At 53.5% G+C, this 17,038-nt stretch overlaps 4 protein-coding genes across 4 annotated transcripts; 2 read left to right on the top strand and 2 right to left on the bottom strand.

The window, feature by feature from the left end:
- Positions 1 to 5,398: 5,398 nt before the first annotated feature.
- On the top strand, positions 5,399 to 8,683 carry medA (transcriptional regulator medA; the record flags this gene model as incomplete). Its single annotated transcript, XM_020202515.1, has 4 exons — positions 5,399 to 5,462; positions 6,423 to 6,554; positions 6,657 to 8,140; positions 8,231 to 8,683. 4 exons carry the CDS (start codon positions 5,399 to 5,401, stop codon positions 8,681 to 8,683), a joined length of 2,133 nt encoding a protein of 710 aa, XP_020057105.1.
- A 1,095-nt stretch (positions 8,684 to 9,778) lies between these two features.
- On the top strand, positions 9,779 to 12,511 carry trpB (tryptophan synthase TRP5). Its single transcript, XM_020198750.1, has 3 exons — positions 9,779 to 10,169; positions 10,250 to 10,553; positions 10,625 to 12,511. The coding sequence occupies exons 1-3, from the start codon at positions 10,034 to 10,036 to the stop codon at positions 12,354 to 12,356; spliced, it is 2,172 nt and encodes a 723-aa protein (XP_020057104.1). The 5' UTR covers positions 9,779 to 10,033; the 3' UTR covers positions 12,357 to 12,511.
- A 496-nt stretch (positions 12,512 to 13,007) lies between these two features.
- On the bottom strand, positions 13,008 to 14,695 carry ASPACDRAFT_1887521 (amidohydrolase; the record flags this gene model as incomplete). Its single annotated transcript, XM_020198460.1, has 2 exons — positions 13,008 to 14,169; positions 14,505 to 14,695. 2 exons carry the CDS (start codon positions 14,693 to 14,695, stop codon positions 13,008 to 13,010), a joined length of 1,353 nt encoding a protein of 450 aa, XP_020057103.1.
- Positions 14,696 to 15,077: 382 nt separating this feature from the next.
- Positions 15,078 to 16,946, bottom strand: ASPACDRAFT_42252 (putative RING finger domain protein; the record flags this gene model as incomplete). Its single annotated transcript, XM_020201064.1, has 4 exons — positions 15,078 to 15,571; positions 15,816 to 16,108; positions 16,176 to 16,738; positions 16,836 to 16,946. The coding sequence occupies 4 exons, from the start codon at positions 16,944 to 16,946 to the stop codon at positions 15,078 to 15,080; spliced, it is 1,461 nt and encodes a 486-aa protein (XP_020057102.1).
- Between the last annotated feature and the right edge of the window lie 92 nt (positions 16,947 to 17,038).

Here is a 17,038-nt window from a genome sequence, read left to right as displayed (position 1 = left end):
CATGCGGACTCGGGATGGACCCAAGGGCGGCGTGAGTTGAGTGCAATCAGTGCAATCAGAGGCTTCAAGCAAGCCAAATCCACACAGAGTTCGTGCGCTAAACCCTGAAGAGCTACAGGAAGTGGGCTATCACCTGACCCCCAACCCAATCATGATGGCTCAGCTGCCCTTGCAGAGGTGAATTTGGGTGAAAGGACGGACGGTCAATGCAAGGCTTTCTATGTTTAGCATTTTAGCCCTTTCAGATCGCCCGCTATCTTCGAGTCGTTGTTTGTGTTCTCAACTCCCTTAAGCCGAAAGTGCCGTGAGACGGTGAGTTATTCAGTACCTAGTAGCTTGTCCGCGGCTCCCGATCGCAACCCGCCATGTTCTGCAGCACTGCAGCAGAATGCATCCAAACAAAGCAGTCAACTCAACCAACTTCAGCGAGGATTCGAGGACACTCGAGAAACGAAGCTTTGTCTTTGCGTCGAGGCGACTCACCCGCCACCTCTTCTCTGATGAGCAACGCCAATTCGCGTAAGTTGTCTACTTGCTTGTGATGGCTGGCAAGGGATTTGCCAAATGTGTCCGGATACTCGACTCCGTACGCAGAGGAGAGTTCACTGCCGCATTGTGGACATAATCCCGAATTACCGATCTGACTGCATTACATCCATGGCGTTCGGATAGGGCATGGAGGAGTTTCCGGATTAGGACAATTAGACTTTTCCAGAAGACTTGGCAGGGTACTTACGAAAAGAAAACACCGTGGACCCCAGTGTCTGTCTCCCTCAGCAATGACCAAAGCTGATAATCAAGGCAGCTAGCTCAGCGGGAGTGCGATGAAAGAGGGTGAGGGGTGAGGGCTTGCCGGTCTGACCTGAGTTGAGCAGCGGGCGGAGAAAGTCAAATGGAAGGCAGCCATGGTTCGGTTGTCTCCAAAGTCAGATCGTTTCTGGTGGGGCCCATGGCCCGATCAGCCTACCACAACCATTTTAACGATTTAGAGAAACAACAATACTAGTTAGTGAGGGACGTTGTTAGGGTAGGATACGTATCTGGGCAAAAGATGACAAACATGCGATCAATGAGATAGTGACACGGGAACTTCAGAGACGATAATGGCTGAGAAGATTCTCTTTTCCGTCTTGTCTCAAACTCCAAGCTTCAAAAGAGCCATCTGAAGTAGACTATTCCGTAGAGTCCTCTAGCCTCTCTGGATCGGGCTATCGGCCAAGAGTAGGTACCGACCTTTGAAGTTGTGGTGGGAAACCCAGCTTGATCTCGAAAGCCATTAGTTGATTAGCAGCTAACTCGCCAGATGCTACTTAGTTCTGTACCTTAGGCACACCTAGTGGATTACCTACCGACCTATCAATTGACTAGCTTTATTGGTACTGGCGGAGGAGTCCTCATTGGAGAAAGAAGACTAAAACAGCAGACTATGAGCATGCGCGGTGCTGCCTGAGGGATCCAACTTGGTCCAAATTAAGTCTTGATACGATGTATTATCGATGATGGCTCTTGCCCCTCCTTGTCGGGAAAGAAAGGGGAAGGACTGGAAAGGACTGGAGGGAGAGGAAAAGAGGGAAAGGAAGGTGGGGAACTGAATTCTTGTCCGTCCAAACTGCCCGGAGAGCTAAATATATGCCACGCTTCACGAACCTCACGATCGGTCGCATGCCCTGCAACAGAACAGGGCCTTGGCGAAGCTGATAGTACTGTCAAAGTTGACTTTGGATGGATGCCATTAGGTCATCTGCCCGTCTGCCCATCTGCCTCCCGTATCCTGTTCGGACTCTGTCAAGTTCAATTCGCTCCCGACGGTACTACGGGCTCGAAGGGGCTTCCAAGTGGGCCATTAACGGCGAGTTGATCCGTAAAGTTGATATCATGGCAATTATGGTGAATGAGATAAGGTCAGGAGATGATCATAATCAACTAGTACCTGGCACATGAATTAGATAAGCAGCAGCAGCAGCAGACCTTTTCCTAGGCCACGAGGATGGAACCCTTTTCTGACTCTGAGCATCGTGGAGAAAGAGTCACCAGCGACCCAATAGACTGGATAGAAGTCCGAAGAAGCGCCAAACAATGACTGCAGTGGTGCAGGCGGTGCGGTTGTGTCCTGGCTCTCTTGACAGTTCTCCTGTAGCCAGTAATAACAACGAGGAACTGTAATGCGAATGCGACAAGGTTCGATCAGACTCTTTTTACTGGTACATCTGTACTACTTCGTTCCACTCCCTCATGCCCGGTTTCTGCTAGTCACTGGGGAATCAAAGTTCTTAGGCCACTAGGTACCAGATTCTGACTGGGTGCTAAACTGCTAGTAGGCCAGGAGGCGGTGCTAGCCATCCACAATCACTTCAATCTTATTGTCCCTAAGGCTGCTGCCCTGTCGGAAAATTATGAACAAACAAATAGGAACACATGATGACGGATTAGAAACCAGGAAGTGTATTGTATGGAAGGATGGATCTATTGCAGCGACCCGACCTCCGAGTCCGATTCCAGGTGAGCAGTACTAAGTTAAGCTAGGAATCCTCCCTTCCCATGCTGTATTGTCTGTATGAAGTTGATTGATTGCCAGTTGTTGCATCAATGGAATAAAAATAGGTGTCAACCACATCTTGTCAACCAGGCTTATTTTTGCAGCAGCAGTAGTAGCCACAGCCAGTCGGCATTATTATGAATAATCGGTTATTCACTTTTATCCTTTTTTCACTCTCATTTTTGTTTTCCGTCCAAGTTCTCTCTTCTCTCTTTTTGATTTTCCTTTTTATTTTTATTTTCATTTTTTTGGTAAAAGGATTTCCCTACTCAGTAGCTCCTCGGGGGGTGCCCCACTCGGTCATGGCGGCATGGACCGCTTGAACGGTGGCCTGCTGGTGCTAAAACACCCTTGCCAGATTCTTAGCCTGTCCGGTACTGAATTGGGGGGTCCTGCTTTATTCACCACCGACTAATCCTGACCTAACTGCTAGTAATGGAAACCCCGGTCATAACCAGATGGTGCTAAGTCCTTCCAGAAATTGATTATTCAAAAAGAATTCATAAAGTCATAAAATCATGATAGAGGATGGATTTAGCCCTGAGCTAACCCTTTTTCGGCAATTCAGCAAGAACACCTTTTCCTCCACTTGGGCCCCTCTTCTCCGGCATCAGGTGAAAGAGGCCAAAATAAGTTCCTGCTTCTTCTACGGGGGAGAATGTCCTTTCTACCGAGTCTCTTAGGAATGAAAAGCCTCACCTTAGATTAGTGTTTCCTTAACCTACTGCGTGGTTGGCGTTATGACAAGTGCTGAGCTGCTTAGTAAGATAGTTCTTGCTCTCGTAGTTTAGGACGGTAGTTGGTGGTTGGTACCGGTAGGGTAGGGAGTACTAGGGTAGGTACTCCGTACCTTAGGTTCCATTCTCCTTGGGTGAACGGTTAGCGGTTGAGATGTGGAGGTACCACCAGTCCAGGGACTTTTTTTACTATGGAGCCCTGAGAAAACAATGGGCCAACCAGCCCATATGCTCAGGGCGTAGTGATGATGGTTCAGCTCAGTTTCTCCGAGTACTTTCCAATTCAAGGTACTACCGATGATAAAAACAGCACTGGAAGAGGAGACAAAAAGCGGACTTCATCATCCCCAATGTCTAAAAGTCATATATCTCCTACTTTATAAACTCCAGTCAGTACCTTACACTAACCTTAGACAATCAATCCGCCCGATAGTGATTGGGGTGGTGTTTATGATTATTATTTTTATTATGATTATTATTATTATTATTATTGTTACTATTATCATCATTACCCATCTTCTCACCAGCGCATTCCCCGCCACACTAAGGGCCATCCGATCCTCCAGGGCCCTCGTTCTTTACCACCGCTAAGTTACAACCTGCCAACCTGCCTACCATTTACCCTACTTCCTCGGCCCTTAAGTTGGGACTAAGAGAGAACGAGAGTAATATATCTCTCGTCATCTTCGTACTCGGCCGTCACCTTTTTTTTGGTTTATTTCTTTTTTTTTTTTTCTTTACCCTATCTTTTCTTTACTATATTTTTTGGTTTACTCCATCTGTCGCTCGTCCCTGTTCTTTTTTTAATCTACTGGACTACTCCCGCTACTACCAATTCTACCACTAACTACATCACCACCACCACCACCACTAACCAACCACTAACTTACTACGACTACTATTGTCCTTGTCTTTCTTCTACTACCGCCGCTCTCCTCATAACCCTCCCACTCCCCTCTCCACCTAAACCCACCCCCCACCTTTTCGTCAATTTGATCTGTGATGGCAGATTAAGACTCTTCCTCTTCTCTTTTATCATTTTATTTCTTTTTTACACTCGCTCTCCCACGTCTACCTCACACTCGCTTTGTTTGGTATCGACCTATTTTTTGACGTTCGCTACACCCGGAGGTGATCGGTTAGGAAGGGAAGATTGTTTTCTTTTTGCTGCAAAGGAAACAGAGAACTGAGAAGAAGAACGAACGGGATTGATTGAAGGAAATCTTTTTGCTGGAAAGCAACGACAGGGACCGATAGGATTCATCATCAGAGACATCCTTAATAACTAATCTGGACCGATCTCACGCGCTCGCTGATTATTTCGAAAAAACAAAACAAACCACCCTCGTTTTATCTCTGTTTTACTCTTCCCCCGGGGGGTCCTTGTCTCCGCACCAATCCGACCTTCAACTTGAGCGGTCTAAATTCCCGTAGGGAAATTCTCCAGCTCATTTCATTTCATTGATTTTCGATCTGGAGTGACGGACGCATCGCATCCTGTCCCCTGTTCCGTGCGGACGGCATCAGCCTGCGTTTGCCTCTGCCTCGGTTTCATTGCCCCGGGACTGTAGAGCGATTCCCGTTTGCTGCGCGGGAGGTATACCGATCCGAACCTGGTAACTCATCACCACCATCATCCTCGGTTCGCTATCAACAACTTTATCCCTCCTCTCCGGGAAAGCCAAAACAAGAAAACAAAAAAAGGAAAAAAGGAGTTCGTTCTCATTTTACGGTGGACATTGGGCTTGTCACTCATCTCCCCAGTCGTGCTGCTCAGGTGTGGATCTGGAGTCTGTTCGTCTACCAATCGTTCTGTCGCTGTTAGTCCTTCAACGAGGCCGGACCTGGACTTACACCATCATCGTGGATCTTTGTCTCGGCTGAAGACACCACCTTATTTCACACTAGCAGAAATCACCTTGAATCAAAGACTCTTGGACGACAGGGTCTACTGTTCCCCGACTCATTGGTCTGTTGAGGTTGGTACCAGTCCCCCTCCCTTCGCCACTGACTCTGTGGTGCCTTGCATCCCCTCTCCTTCGTGTCCCCTTCCCTTAAGGCTCCTTGCATCTTCAAGGTCGTGCCTTCGGTGCACAAGATCTCCAAAGAAATTTCTGGGTCCACGATGGACTCTGTGCGCTTGCCATCTCCCTTGGGGCTTCTTTTACCACTAAAGTTTCGGATGTTTTGTTGTTGACCGTGTCATGGTGTAGGTCTTTTCCATCAAGCTTTAAGCGACCACGAGATTCACACGCAGCCTTTCCCCCCGTCGCTCTTAAAGCCTCACAAGCGCAACCTGAACATCTTCGTCTCACCCTGGTAAGTTCTTGTCTATGCAACGGGCCGGATCCTCGTCTCTGGGAAAGTTCGCACTCTTCAGCCGAGTAGTTCGTGGCCCGTCGTCATTCGATCTTCCATATCCCAGGAAGTTCTGGAGTCTCATTTCATTCTTAGGAAAACCGGACAAATAAGCTTGCTCCTGTCTCGCTCTGTTGACACAGCTTCACTCGCTACCTTTTAAGACATCCCGCCCCGAATTCTCGACCATTAGTTCGCCAGGTCAGACCGCATTGAAAGGTTGATACATCGCCCTCAGATGGAAATAGTTCTCCTATAGGCTCTTTCAAGTACTCGTTGGCAGCGTGGTCTCAAGCCGGTTCATATTCTGCAGCTAGCCTTCAAGGTCTCACACCTGATCATTGAACTCTGATCGCTGATTCGAAGCCTCTCGTGGTGTATTCCTTGCTGAGCCTGACAGCCACTTCGTGTCGTCACTCGTTTTGTCTCGGAGAGCTACCTCGCAACTTTCCAACAATCTATCGTTTTTACGATAAATTCGCTGTCATTCGCTTCTTTAAGCTGTTGTGTTCCGTTGCAGTTTCTGCAACACCTTCAAACTGGCTTACTCGAAGACACACGGTGTTTTGGTGCGTTGGACATTTCCCGCCCGCTGCCCAATTACTGCGCTCTGCTTCATTCATTTCACATCTCATCCTCGCCAGTTTCATAATTTCTGATTCACTTGTTGTTGCTGCGCTGGGATCTTGCCTGTATTTCCCTTGTCTCTCGCGGTCCTGTGCATACACGATCATCCACTGACAATCGCGCTTCACAGTTCAATCCGGAGCTGCAAACGCCGTTAATTCTAGACGAGTCGTTGGACTTATCGGACCCTGAAGAGTCCCACTTCATTGGCACATTTTCAGACGGCCTTTTGGCCAAGTCTGACCCCATCTTGTCCATGCCTACTTTCCAGAAGCCCCCACAGGCGGCTTTGATCGGTAAGTGCTCATTTGGGCCACAATATCTAGGCTCAGGCAGGGATTTGTGGTCTCGCTCACCCTGGATCGGCCGAGACAGCTTGTGTGCTAAGTATCCAATAGATTATGAGTCCGCTCGATCTTTACACGATGGTGTCTCATATTCGGCCTACGGTCAGGCACCATACGTGACGTCCACCCCACTTGTCCCATCGCCTATGGCCGATCACACCAGCCAGATGTCGGATTGCGTTCCTTATATGGACAACCAGGAATATGCCAGTTCGTACGAAGAGGGCCGCTCACCGATGATGACGGGGGAGTCTCGCCCGGTGCCGGAGGTCGTTTCCTACTCGCCCCAGAGAGGGTCCGAAGGAACAAGAGTCTTTGTTCAAATCCAGTCCCCGTTCGATCTCCATGAATCGTCTTATGCATCGCTTTATCTCGTCTTCGGCGCAAAGAAATGTGAATGTATCCCGCACTTTCTTGGATTCCAAGGCTCTTCATTCCAGTACGGGTTTTCCGTCGAGACGCCCCCATTCAGCTCTACCTGCTCTCCCTCGTTTGCAGTTCCTTTGCAAGTTTCCATGGATTCGAACGATTGCCCAGCTACGACCCTTCAAGTTGGGGTCTACACGTATGAGCATGGTGCCATCCCGCCACCGTCAGATGACGCTCGGAAGAGGGGGCCATCGTTGTACTCGGAGGATCCCCTTCACAGAGCACCAAAACGAGTCATTGGCCAATCGCTGCCTCCGAAAGACCAATCGCCGGCTTCGACGGCGTCGTACTCGCCCTATCTGCAGTCTCTGCCTGCGATGAATGGATTTGCCGCCCCTTACGCAGCGGCCTCTTCGCCTAGAGCGCCCTCGACCCAGTACTCCACCATGTCAGCAGCGTCGCAACCCTCCATCCGAGCGCCTTCACCTTTGACTTCCACCTGGAGTCCCTCTATCGTCTCCGTGAGCGGCGATCATCGCAACCATTACGTGTCCAGCCACGGTTACCGTCAACAGAATGCTCATTCGTCAGGCCATTACGGTGCAAACCCTCAGTTGATTCGCACCTCGACCTTGCAGCAATCGAGTGGCATGGGTCAGACTCCGGCCTTCAACCCATATGCCATGTACCCCACAAAAGCTGTTCTGAAGCTGAATGGAGACTTGGACAGCATGATGGAGAACTGGTGCAAGGAGGAACGAGATGCAAAGCGCCGACTAGTCCAGTTCACCCGTGCCCAGAGAGGCAGTACGATTTCCGCCGATTTCGCGCCAGTCTCTCTCGAAGACCGAGCTCCTAACAGTATCTGCATTAGCTGCATCTTTTGGGATGGAAAGGAAGATTGCTTCGTCACCAGTGTCGATACGATCTACCTGCTTGAGTCTCTCGTCGGGGTTCGATTCACCGTTGAGGAGAAGAATCGCATTCGAAGAAATCTTGAAGGTTTCCGACCTCTGACTGTCTCCAAGTCCAGGCCAGACAGCGAAGAGTTTTTCAAGGTCATCATGGGGTTTCCGGCGCCCAAGCCCAGAAACATTGAGAAAGATGTGAAGGTCTTTCCATGGAAGATTCTGACTCATGCCCTTAAGAAGATCATTGGCAAATATGTAAGCTCCATTAGTTTCTCTGATTGATGTCTAAGATGCTTGTGCGTGTGTGTGTGTGGGTGTGTGGCGTGCTAACAGACCAATCTCTAGTCGGCAAGTTATTCCTCGACCGCCGGAGCATTAACAACCCCGATCGGTTCAACCTATGCGAGCACCCGGGCTGCCTCAGACTCCGGCACGGAACCTCACACTGCCCCTTCACCTCAATCTGTTTCCGATACCGCTGCTCCCAGCGCATATGGACCTCCACTGGCTGCTCCTGCATATTCCGCTCCTCCCGACCATGGAGACCCTTCAATGACCGGCCCTTCTGAGATCCGACATGGTCTGCCTGCTATAAGCCAGTCCTACCACTCCATCACTGCCCCCAGTTATTACTCTGCAGCATGTCAACAGCCGAGCCAGGTCGGCGTCTCTGCACCGAGCACTCGGGCCTGGGAGATGAGTTCCATGCTCAGCCCTCCACTCGCCAGTGGAGCTCCGAGCAGCACGCCCGTCTACAGCTATATGCCTTATTCTGTCTCAGGTCCCCCCGGGCATTGAGATGCTGCCAGCTGCAGTACCTCTAGGGGCTGTGATTTGCATTGAATGGCGTTTCGTTCTTGAGTCGGACTTGATATACCATTTTATTCCCCTGCAACGGTTTCCTCTTGTCATTTATTCTTTGATTTCCTTCCTCTTCTCGTCGTTCCTTTATTTGAAACCCGGCGCATGGCTGATTTAGCTCCCCATGAGGGTGCATGATCCCTGGATTGGGATTTACGGATATGCCTTTTGTTTGGATCCTCACTTCACTTACGATCACAGTCCATGATCTGATGTCCCTCCTTTAGAGTATCTTAATGTCTTGATGCCCCCCCTTCATCTTTCTGTTGATCTATGCGTGATAGACGATCTGGTGTATTCTGCTTTTGTTCTTTCTCATTTCACATTGCATTTAGTCTGGGCATTGGGATTTCACTCCTTTCTGAGTTGTACAACTATCTGGCATAGCATGGCGCCACTGTCATTCCTTTCATTATGCAGGGGTTGGGATGGAAAATGTTTGGAATTGATGTAACAGAACCCCGGACTGGCGAAGGATAAAAAGTGTGGAATTGGTTGTGTTCTGTGGTTTTATTTCTTGATGGTTGTTTGGCCTGGCTCTTGCTGTCTCCCGGACTGGGGCAACACATGGGGCTAGGCTGAGTATATATGCATAGCTTTTGGCGTCTGTGTGAATATTCATCATTGTAATTTTTGTCTGTCGTCTTTCTTTTCCTCCCTGTCTTACTTGGCTCTACTGTTCTGGGATCATCCAGCACCTGAAATGACCTAGAGGTTTTTGGAGTTCCGTTATCAACGTACCTAATGTGTGAGAATTGAGTCTTATTGTCACTGAAGCTACCACTATTGTAGCATACTTTTTCTACAGCACTCGTTGTTGCTTTCCTTATCACTGAATGATTCTCTATATCCCTTGACATGGGCTAAGATAGCGAGAGAGAGAGAGAGAGAGAGAGAGAGCTTGTAATACGTGTAACTATGCGTACCGTACCGTACCAGCTCCATACCGCAACAATACCAGAGATTTATCTTATCGCCACATCACCTGACCTGGCGGAACCTTTAATCGAGGCAGATCGATTTGATTACTCGCCGACAGTGACTCAATCCTGCCTCTTCCAAGTTCCCCCTCCCCCACCAAAATTACATTCGAGGCCGTGCTGCCTGCCTGCTTTCTCTCCTCTAATCGAACCCCTTTCAATTGTGGGCCGTTCACTCTGTCCTCCTGATCCTATCCTCAAACCCTTCTTTTTTCCCGGATCCCTCGAACCGCCACTCGTTCTTCCCCCATCCTCCGTCCCTCTCCGCGTTTTGCGTTTTGCCCCTCCACCTCACCACACCCACACCATGGATGGAATCAAGAACGCGTTCGCTCGCGCCAAGCAGGAGAAGCGTGCTGCTTTGGTAGCCTACTTCACCGCTGGATATCCTACCATCGAAGAGACTGTTGATATCCTGTTGGGTCTGGAAAATGGTGGTGCTGGTAAGAGCTTGATGCTCCCCGCTTCCCGTTGGCTCCGATTGCGGACCGCTGACCATTTGTTTGCATTGCGTCAATCACAGACATCATCGAGATGGGCGTCCCCTTCACCGATCCGATCGCAGACGGCCCGACCATCCAGAAGGCCAACACTCAGGCATTGGCCAACGGTGTCACGATTCCCTGGGTGTTGGACACCGTCCGCTCCGCCAGAAGTAAAGGCCTTCGCGCCCCCGTCCTCTTGATGGGTTACTACAACCCCCTCATGCAGTACGGTGAGGAGCGCATGCTCCAGGACTGCAAGGCCGCTGGGGTCAATGGTTTCATCATGGTCGATCTGCCCCCAGAGGAGGCCGTCCGCTTCCGTGACTTCTGCACTAGCTATGGGTAAGAAGTCCTGCACTGGTGTGCCTTATTCTTTTTTTCCCACGCATACTGATAGTCCCCTGCTTCGTTAGCTTGTCCTACGTCCCCCTCATCGCCCCCGCCACCTCAGAGTCTCGTATGAAGCTCCTCTGCAAGATCGCAGATTCCTTCATCTACGTCGTTTCCCGCATGGGTGTCACCGGTGCTACCGGATCCCTCAGCACGAACTTGCCCGATCTCCTGGCTCGTGTCCACACTTGGTCCGGCAATGTGCCCACCGCGCTCGGATTCGGAGTCAGCACCCGCGAGCACTTCCTTTCCGTTCAAAATATCTCGGAGGGTGTTGTGATCGGAAGCCAGATTATCACCGTCTTGGGTGACGCCCCTGCCGGCCAGGCGGCTAAGCATGCCCAAGAGTACCTGACCAGCGTTACTGGTCGCAGACTTGAGCGCGATGCTCAAGGTCAGGTTTCCGGGTCGGTCCACGTCTTGGCGCCTGTCTTGAAGGAGGATCCTCCGGCGCTTTCGCAGCCCACCGACGTCATCACCAACGATGACACTCCCGATGGCCCCGGCCTGGTTGACCAGATTGACGCCCTCAACGGCAGCGGGGACCCGTCCGCCATCCCCTCTCGTTTCGGTGAGTTCGGCGGCCAGTATGTTCCTGAATCTCTCATGGACTGCTTGGCCGAGTTGGAGCGCGGCTTCGAGATCGCCCGCAACGACCCCAAGTTCTGGGAGGAGTTCCGGTCGTACTACCCTTACATGGGCCGCCCCAGCAGCCTTCACCTGGCCAACCGCCTCACCGAGCACTGCGGTGGCGCCAACATCTGGCTGAAGCGTGAGGATCTCAACCACACCGGTAGCCACAAGATCAACAACGCCCTGGGCCAGATTCTCCTTGCCCGCCGCCTCGGCAAGACCAAGATCATCGCCGAAACCGGTGCCGGTCAGCACGGTGTGGCGACCGCAACCGTCTGCGCCAAGTTCGGCATGCAGTGCGTGGTCTACATGGGTGCCGAGGATGTGCGGCGCCAGGCGCTCAACGTGTTCCGGATGAGACTGCTGGGCGCATCCGTTGTGGCCGTCGACGCCGGCAGCCGCACCCTCCGTGACGCGGTCAACGAAGCCTTGCGCGCCTGGGTCGTCGACCTGGACACGACGCACTACATCATCGGCTCGGCCATCGGCCCTCACCCCTTCCCCACGATTGTGCGCACCTTCCAGTCGGTTATCGGCGAGGAGACCAAGCAGCAGATGAAGGAGCTTATCGGCAAGCTGCCCGACGCGGTCGTCGCCTGCGTTGGTGGCGGCAGCAACGCCGTGGGCATGTTCTACCCCTTCTCCAACGACCCCTCGGTCAAGCTGCTGGGCGTCGAAGCCGGCGGTGACGGCGTGGACACGGACCGCCACTCGGCCACCCTCTCCGGCGGCAGCAAGGGTGTCTTCCACGGCGTCCGCACCTACGTCCTCCAGGACAAGCACGGCCAGATCTCCGAGACCCACTCCATCTCCGCCGGTCTGGACTACCCCGGAGTCGGCCCCGAGCTCAGCAACTGGAAGGACAGCGACCGCGCCAAGTTCGTGGCCGCCACCGACGCCGAGGCTCTGACGGGCTTCCGGGCGCTCGCCCAGCACGAGGGTATCATCCCGGCGCTGGAGTCGTCGCACGCCGTCTTCGGCGCGATGGAGCTGGCAAAGACCATGCAGAAGGGCGAGAACATCGTCCTCAACCTCAGCGGCAGAGGTGACAAGGATGTGCAGAGCGTGGCGGATGAGTTGCCGCGGCTGGGTCCTAAGATCGGCTGGGACTTGAGATTTTAGATTTTGTTGCAGAAAGAAAAAGTTTAGGCTTGTCTGGGGGGAGAAAACTGAAGTTCCGGTTCGGTGCATTTGTAATTTTTTTGAGTAGAATTCAGGATATACCTTGACTCTCTTATACACAATGGAGAGAGTATCGTGTTAATTCCTTGTTCCTGGGGCATCTAGAGTATAAAGCATTTCGGGATTAGTGTGCCGAAGTGACTGTAGTTGTCAGCGTAGTAGTGCCGTAGACATGCTGCAGATTTGGAGAGCGGAATAGCAGTATGTTCATCTCACCATATTATGTGCATATCTACCGTATACAGTACACAGTCCGCTCCTACCGGTAGTGTGCTCTGCGCCTCTCTCTATCCCAGTCCATGGTCTGTACAGTACCAACAGGAATTGAATAAGTTATCACTTGCTTGAACCCGGCAGGTCATTCGACACACCATGAGGTTGCCCCCCCTCCCCTCCCTCCCTCTACAAACCATACTATACAAACATAAGTACACCCAGGAGAACACTACAAATATAGCCAGGAATACTCCCCAAATCCCCAAACACCCTCTCATTGCCCATCCATCCTACCCGAAGATACAGAACCATACCTCCTCCCCCAAACCCCGATATACTCACTTACTGTACAACCCAACCCTCCACCCCTGAAGCCTAACCCCCCCTCTCAAACACCCTCCTCCCCGCAAACCAAGTCTCCAGCACCTCCGCCTCCAACAACCCCCCCGCCTCCCAGCCCCGCGGCATATCCAAGACCACAAAATCCGCGAGCTTGCCGGCAGCCAACGTGCCGGTGCGATCCTCATCGAAACACGAGTACGCCGAGCCCGCGGTGGCAGCCACGACGGCCTCGAGCAGCGTCAGCGCGAAGGCCGGGTTGAAGACGTCATCCAGGGCGGGGTCGCGGGCGGAGCGGCGCGTGGTGGCCGTGTAGAGGTTGCGGAGGGCGCCGTGCGGGGCGGTGGGGGAGTCGGTGCCGATGGCGAGGGGGGCGCCGTGGCGGAGGAACTCGGCGTAGGCGAAGGCGCGGCGGCAGCGGGCCTCGCCGAGGAGCTGGGGCCAGGCGCGCAGGATGGCCGGGTCGGCGTGCACGGGCTGGATGGAGGCGGTTATGCCGAGTTGGGCGAGGCGCGCGCTGTCGGTTGGGTGGGTGAGTTCGAGGTGCTCGATCCGGTGGCGCTTGCTGCCGCTGTTGCTGGTGGCGGTGCAGGCTTCCAACGTGTCGATGGCCAGCCGGACGGTTTGGTCGCCGATGGCGTGCAGGGCGCACTGGAGGCCGGCGGCGTCGGCCTTGGCGACGACCGTCCGCAGCAACGTGGGATCCCAGAGCGGGCCGCAGGTGGTGCCGGTGCTGGCGTAGGGCTCGAGGAGGGCGGCGGTGCAGGCGTCGACGATGCCGTCGCAGATGATCTTGATGCCCGCGATGCGGAAGTCCGGCGACGTGGTGCGGTTGTACTCGCGGTGCAGGGCGATGGCGCGGTCGACCTGGCGCAGCACGACGGTCTCGTCCTGCGACGGGGTGATGATCCAATGCGCCGCCAGGCGGATGGAGACGGGCTCGCGCGCGCGCAGCTGCTGCATCGTCGTCCACAGGTTCTCGTCCGTCGCCATCTCGATCATCCCCGTGTAGCCCGCCGCGTTGTAGGCCCGCACCGCGTGGCGGATGTAGGCCAGCTTCTCCTCGGGCGTCGACACGCGCGCCACGTGCGGCCACACGTAGGTCACCGCCGCCGCTTCGCCCAGCAGGCCGCTCGGTAGGCCCGTCGTCGCGTCGCGGGAGATGGTGCCCCCCCTCCGGGTCCGGGAGGCCGGCCACCTGCAGCTCCTGCAGCGCGGGCGTGTTCAGCCAGGCGAAGTGCAGGTCCTTCGAGTCGATGAAGATCGGCCGCGGGTCCAGGTCGTCGATCATGCTGGCCAGCGCCTGGCCGTCCGTCATGCTGTGCATCCAGCCGCGGCAGAAGAGCCGCTCCGCCGTGGGGTTTTCGGCCGCGGCGCGCGCGATCGTCGCGCGGATGTCGGCCAGGTTCTTGCAGTCGCTGAGATCGATCTTGGAGAGAGAGGCGCCGAACAGCAGCAGGTGCATGTGTCTGTGGGTCTGGATCTGAGCTTGAGGCTATGGGAATCTGGGAATCTAGGAATTTGGATCCTTACCCGTCGATGAATCCAGGTAGGACTTTCTTGCCATTCAAATCGACCTCATGATCCACCGGGTCAGTGGGAAGATCGGTCTCGGTACCGACGTAAACAATGCGGTCATCCTCGATGACCATACAAGTGGGAGAATCTGCGGGGGGAGGATTGACTCCCGGTATAATAGTGGCATTCTTGAAGAGAGTCTTCATATTGAAATTGGAACTGAAGATGAAAGTGAAACTGAGGAACGAGGAAGAGAGCAGGGTATATAACAAGATGTGGAAGACCAGGAAATGGAAAGCAACAGCTGTCAAAGTAAAGCAAAGTAGATTAAAAGGCGGGGGGAAGCGAGTGATAAGATGGAAAGTGGATCAATCAATCAATCTTATCGCACTATTAGTCAACTCACTAGTTAGTCAACAGTCATCAGTCAACAGTCAACGGTCACCAACCAAATTGACTGACTGTCAATTAGTAGTCATGAATCCGACAGGCAGCAAGAAAGCGACAGGCTACGCACTCAATATGCCAATGCCAATGCCAATGCAATGCCAATGCCAAGCAAGGTAAGGTCGTTACTACGTAACAAAGCTAGTCGTTGCATCGGATCCCGATCTCCTGACCAGCTGCTGTCGTCGTCCAAAGTCTATACAAAAGTCCCTCCAGCTCAGCTGCTGCTGCCCCCTCCTCCCAATCGGTTACGCACCCAGCCCGTAAACCCGGAGCCAGTGCTAGATCCCTCGCCACGGCTATCTCGTCGTTGGTCCTGTCCACTGTTCCGGTCCTGGCTTTCGCCCTGACCATGTCCTTGATCATGTCCTTGATCATGTCCTTGATCATGTCCTTGATCATGTCCTTGATCATGTCCCTGACCTTGCTCCTGACCTTGCTCCTGGTCTCGTCCCTGCTCCTGTCGTTGAGCTGGCGCCTCAGAGCTAGGACCAGGCGACGCAGCTGACCAGGATGAGAATGATCGCGAGCTCCACGAGGAGGGTGATTGTTCAGGCCAAGCGCCTGGGGGCGGCTGTGACGATCTACCGGGGTTGGCCTCGGCACTGCTTGTGCGTCGCGAAACAGGCTCAGGACTGTCGGCAATTACCACCGGGTTATCGCTTGTTCCTTGAGTCCTATACACACGCTATTAGCCCCAGTCCAAAAACCACCAGATAATGCGGGTGACTCACTGAGGGGAATCTATACCCCGTCGGCAATGAGGACAAGTGTTATGTTGGTTCAACCAAAGCTCGATGCAGTTATAATGAAACCAATGCTTGCAAGGAAGCACCGTCACTTCGGCTCCAAGCTCCACAGCATCCATGCAAATCGAACATTCAGCTCGGCCTTCATGGCCCAGCATTTCCGTGTCAACCTTCTTCTTCGGCAAGGATCGAATGGCATTGGCAGGGGCTGGAGGAGGTGCGCCACGGTTGGCAGTCTGATCAATCAGCTGAGAGATGACCCTGTCTAGCTCCTCTTGTGAATAGACCGCGTCGCCAAGGCGATCGAAACTCAACAGCGACGACAGCATCGCCAGCGGGTTAGTCCCTGTCACCACTCGTGCGCCGCCAGCTCCAGCCGCTTGGGCGTTGGCACCCAAATCTGCACGAAACAACTCAAGGATACTGCAGTCACGTCAGCACTCGGCACGCACTCCTTTCCCTTTTCGATTGGAGCGCAGTATCGACTTACTCACTCAAGGTCCGTAGCGGATTGTTAATCGGCTGCGGACCATCCGCGTCTCGAGGATGTAAGCCACCATCCTGGCTGGACGTTGCGGAATTCCCGGTTTCAACATTGAATTCAAAGGAGCCCAGACGTTGTCCCTGTCCCCGAGGTTGGCTAGAGGCTTGCCCCGAGCTGGACACAGAGGCCGAACGCTCGCGTTGTTGGTAGTTGCTTGTCAAGCCCCGGAAGATGTTGTCCATATTCTGCACCACCATCATCGGATCGAGGTTCGAAGTGCTCCGCGTGGACGGGGACTGCCCGGACTGCCCGCCAAAGCCATGCGTGTAGGTGGTTGTGGAGAAAGTGAAGCGACCGTCCGGGGACCGGTATGTGCGATGCCGGAATCCACTTCCAGAGTCCCAGGGCTGATCACCCTCGTTACGGTCCTGATCCCCTTGGGGAGCAGCCCAGGGGTTATGATCAGCCCATGGGTTGCGCGGAGAGCCGGCAAATCGAGGAGAGGAGGCAGACTCGGGACGGTCGGAAATAGAAGGCGGTTCTTCATCGGGGTCGGGAGGGATTTCGATCTGCGACCGGTTAACCGATTAATTTAGAACTCGTTGCAGCATACGTAGTATCAGTAGTAGATAGGTCAGATGGGGAGAGGATCGGGTATAAGCGTACAATCTCGGTAAAGTCCGACTGGCATTGCGGACAAATCAGGCCGTGCTCGCTGCGCGGCCAGACGCCGCCGCAAGCATGACACATGACACGGTCTCCGGCGGCGTCGGCCATGATGACAAGGCCGAACAGAGAGACTCAAAAGGAAGCGAGAAGGGGTGAGCGTAGAGGAGGGATAGAATGAGAGAAGAGTCAGGGGAGGGGGG

This window comes from Aspergillus aculeatus, assembly GCF_001890905.1.
Source record: "Aspergillus aculeatus ATCC 16872 unplaced genomic scaffold ASPACscaffold_6, whole genome shotgun sequence".
NCBI classification, from domain to species: Eukaryota; Fungi; Ascomycota; class Eurotiomycetes; order Eurotiales; family Aspergillaceae; genus Aspergillus; species Aspergillus aculeatus.
Note: the sequence above shows the minus strand (reverse complement) of the source record. Positions and strands in the feature narration are given on the sequence as shown.

Excerpts from the sequence above, each read along its gene's own strand:
- trpB (XM_020198750.1), top strand. The coding sequence starts at position 10,034 with ATGGATGGAATCAAGAACGCGTTCGCTCGCGCCAAGCAGGAGAAGCGT. Across the intron at positions 10,170-10,249 it reads TCTGGAAAATGGTGGTGCTG|ACATCATCGAGATGGGCGTC; the intron begins GTAAGAGCTTGA and ends CGTCAATCACAG. Across the intron at positions 10,554-10,624 it reads GACTTCTGCACTAGCTATGG|CTTGTCCTACGTCCCCCTCA; the intron begins GTAAGAAGTCCT and ends CTGCTTCGTTAG.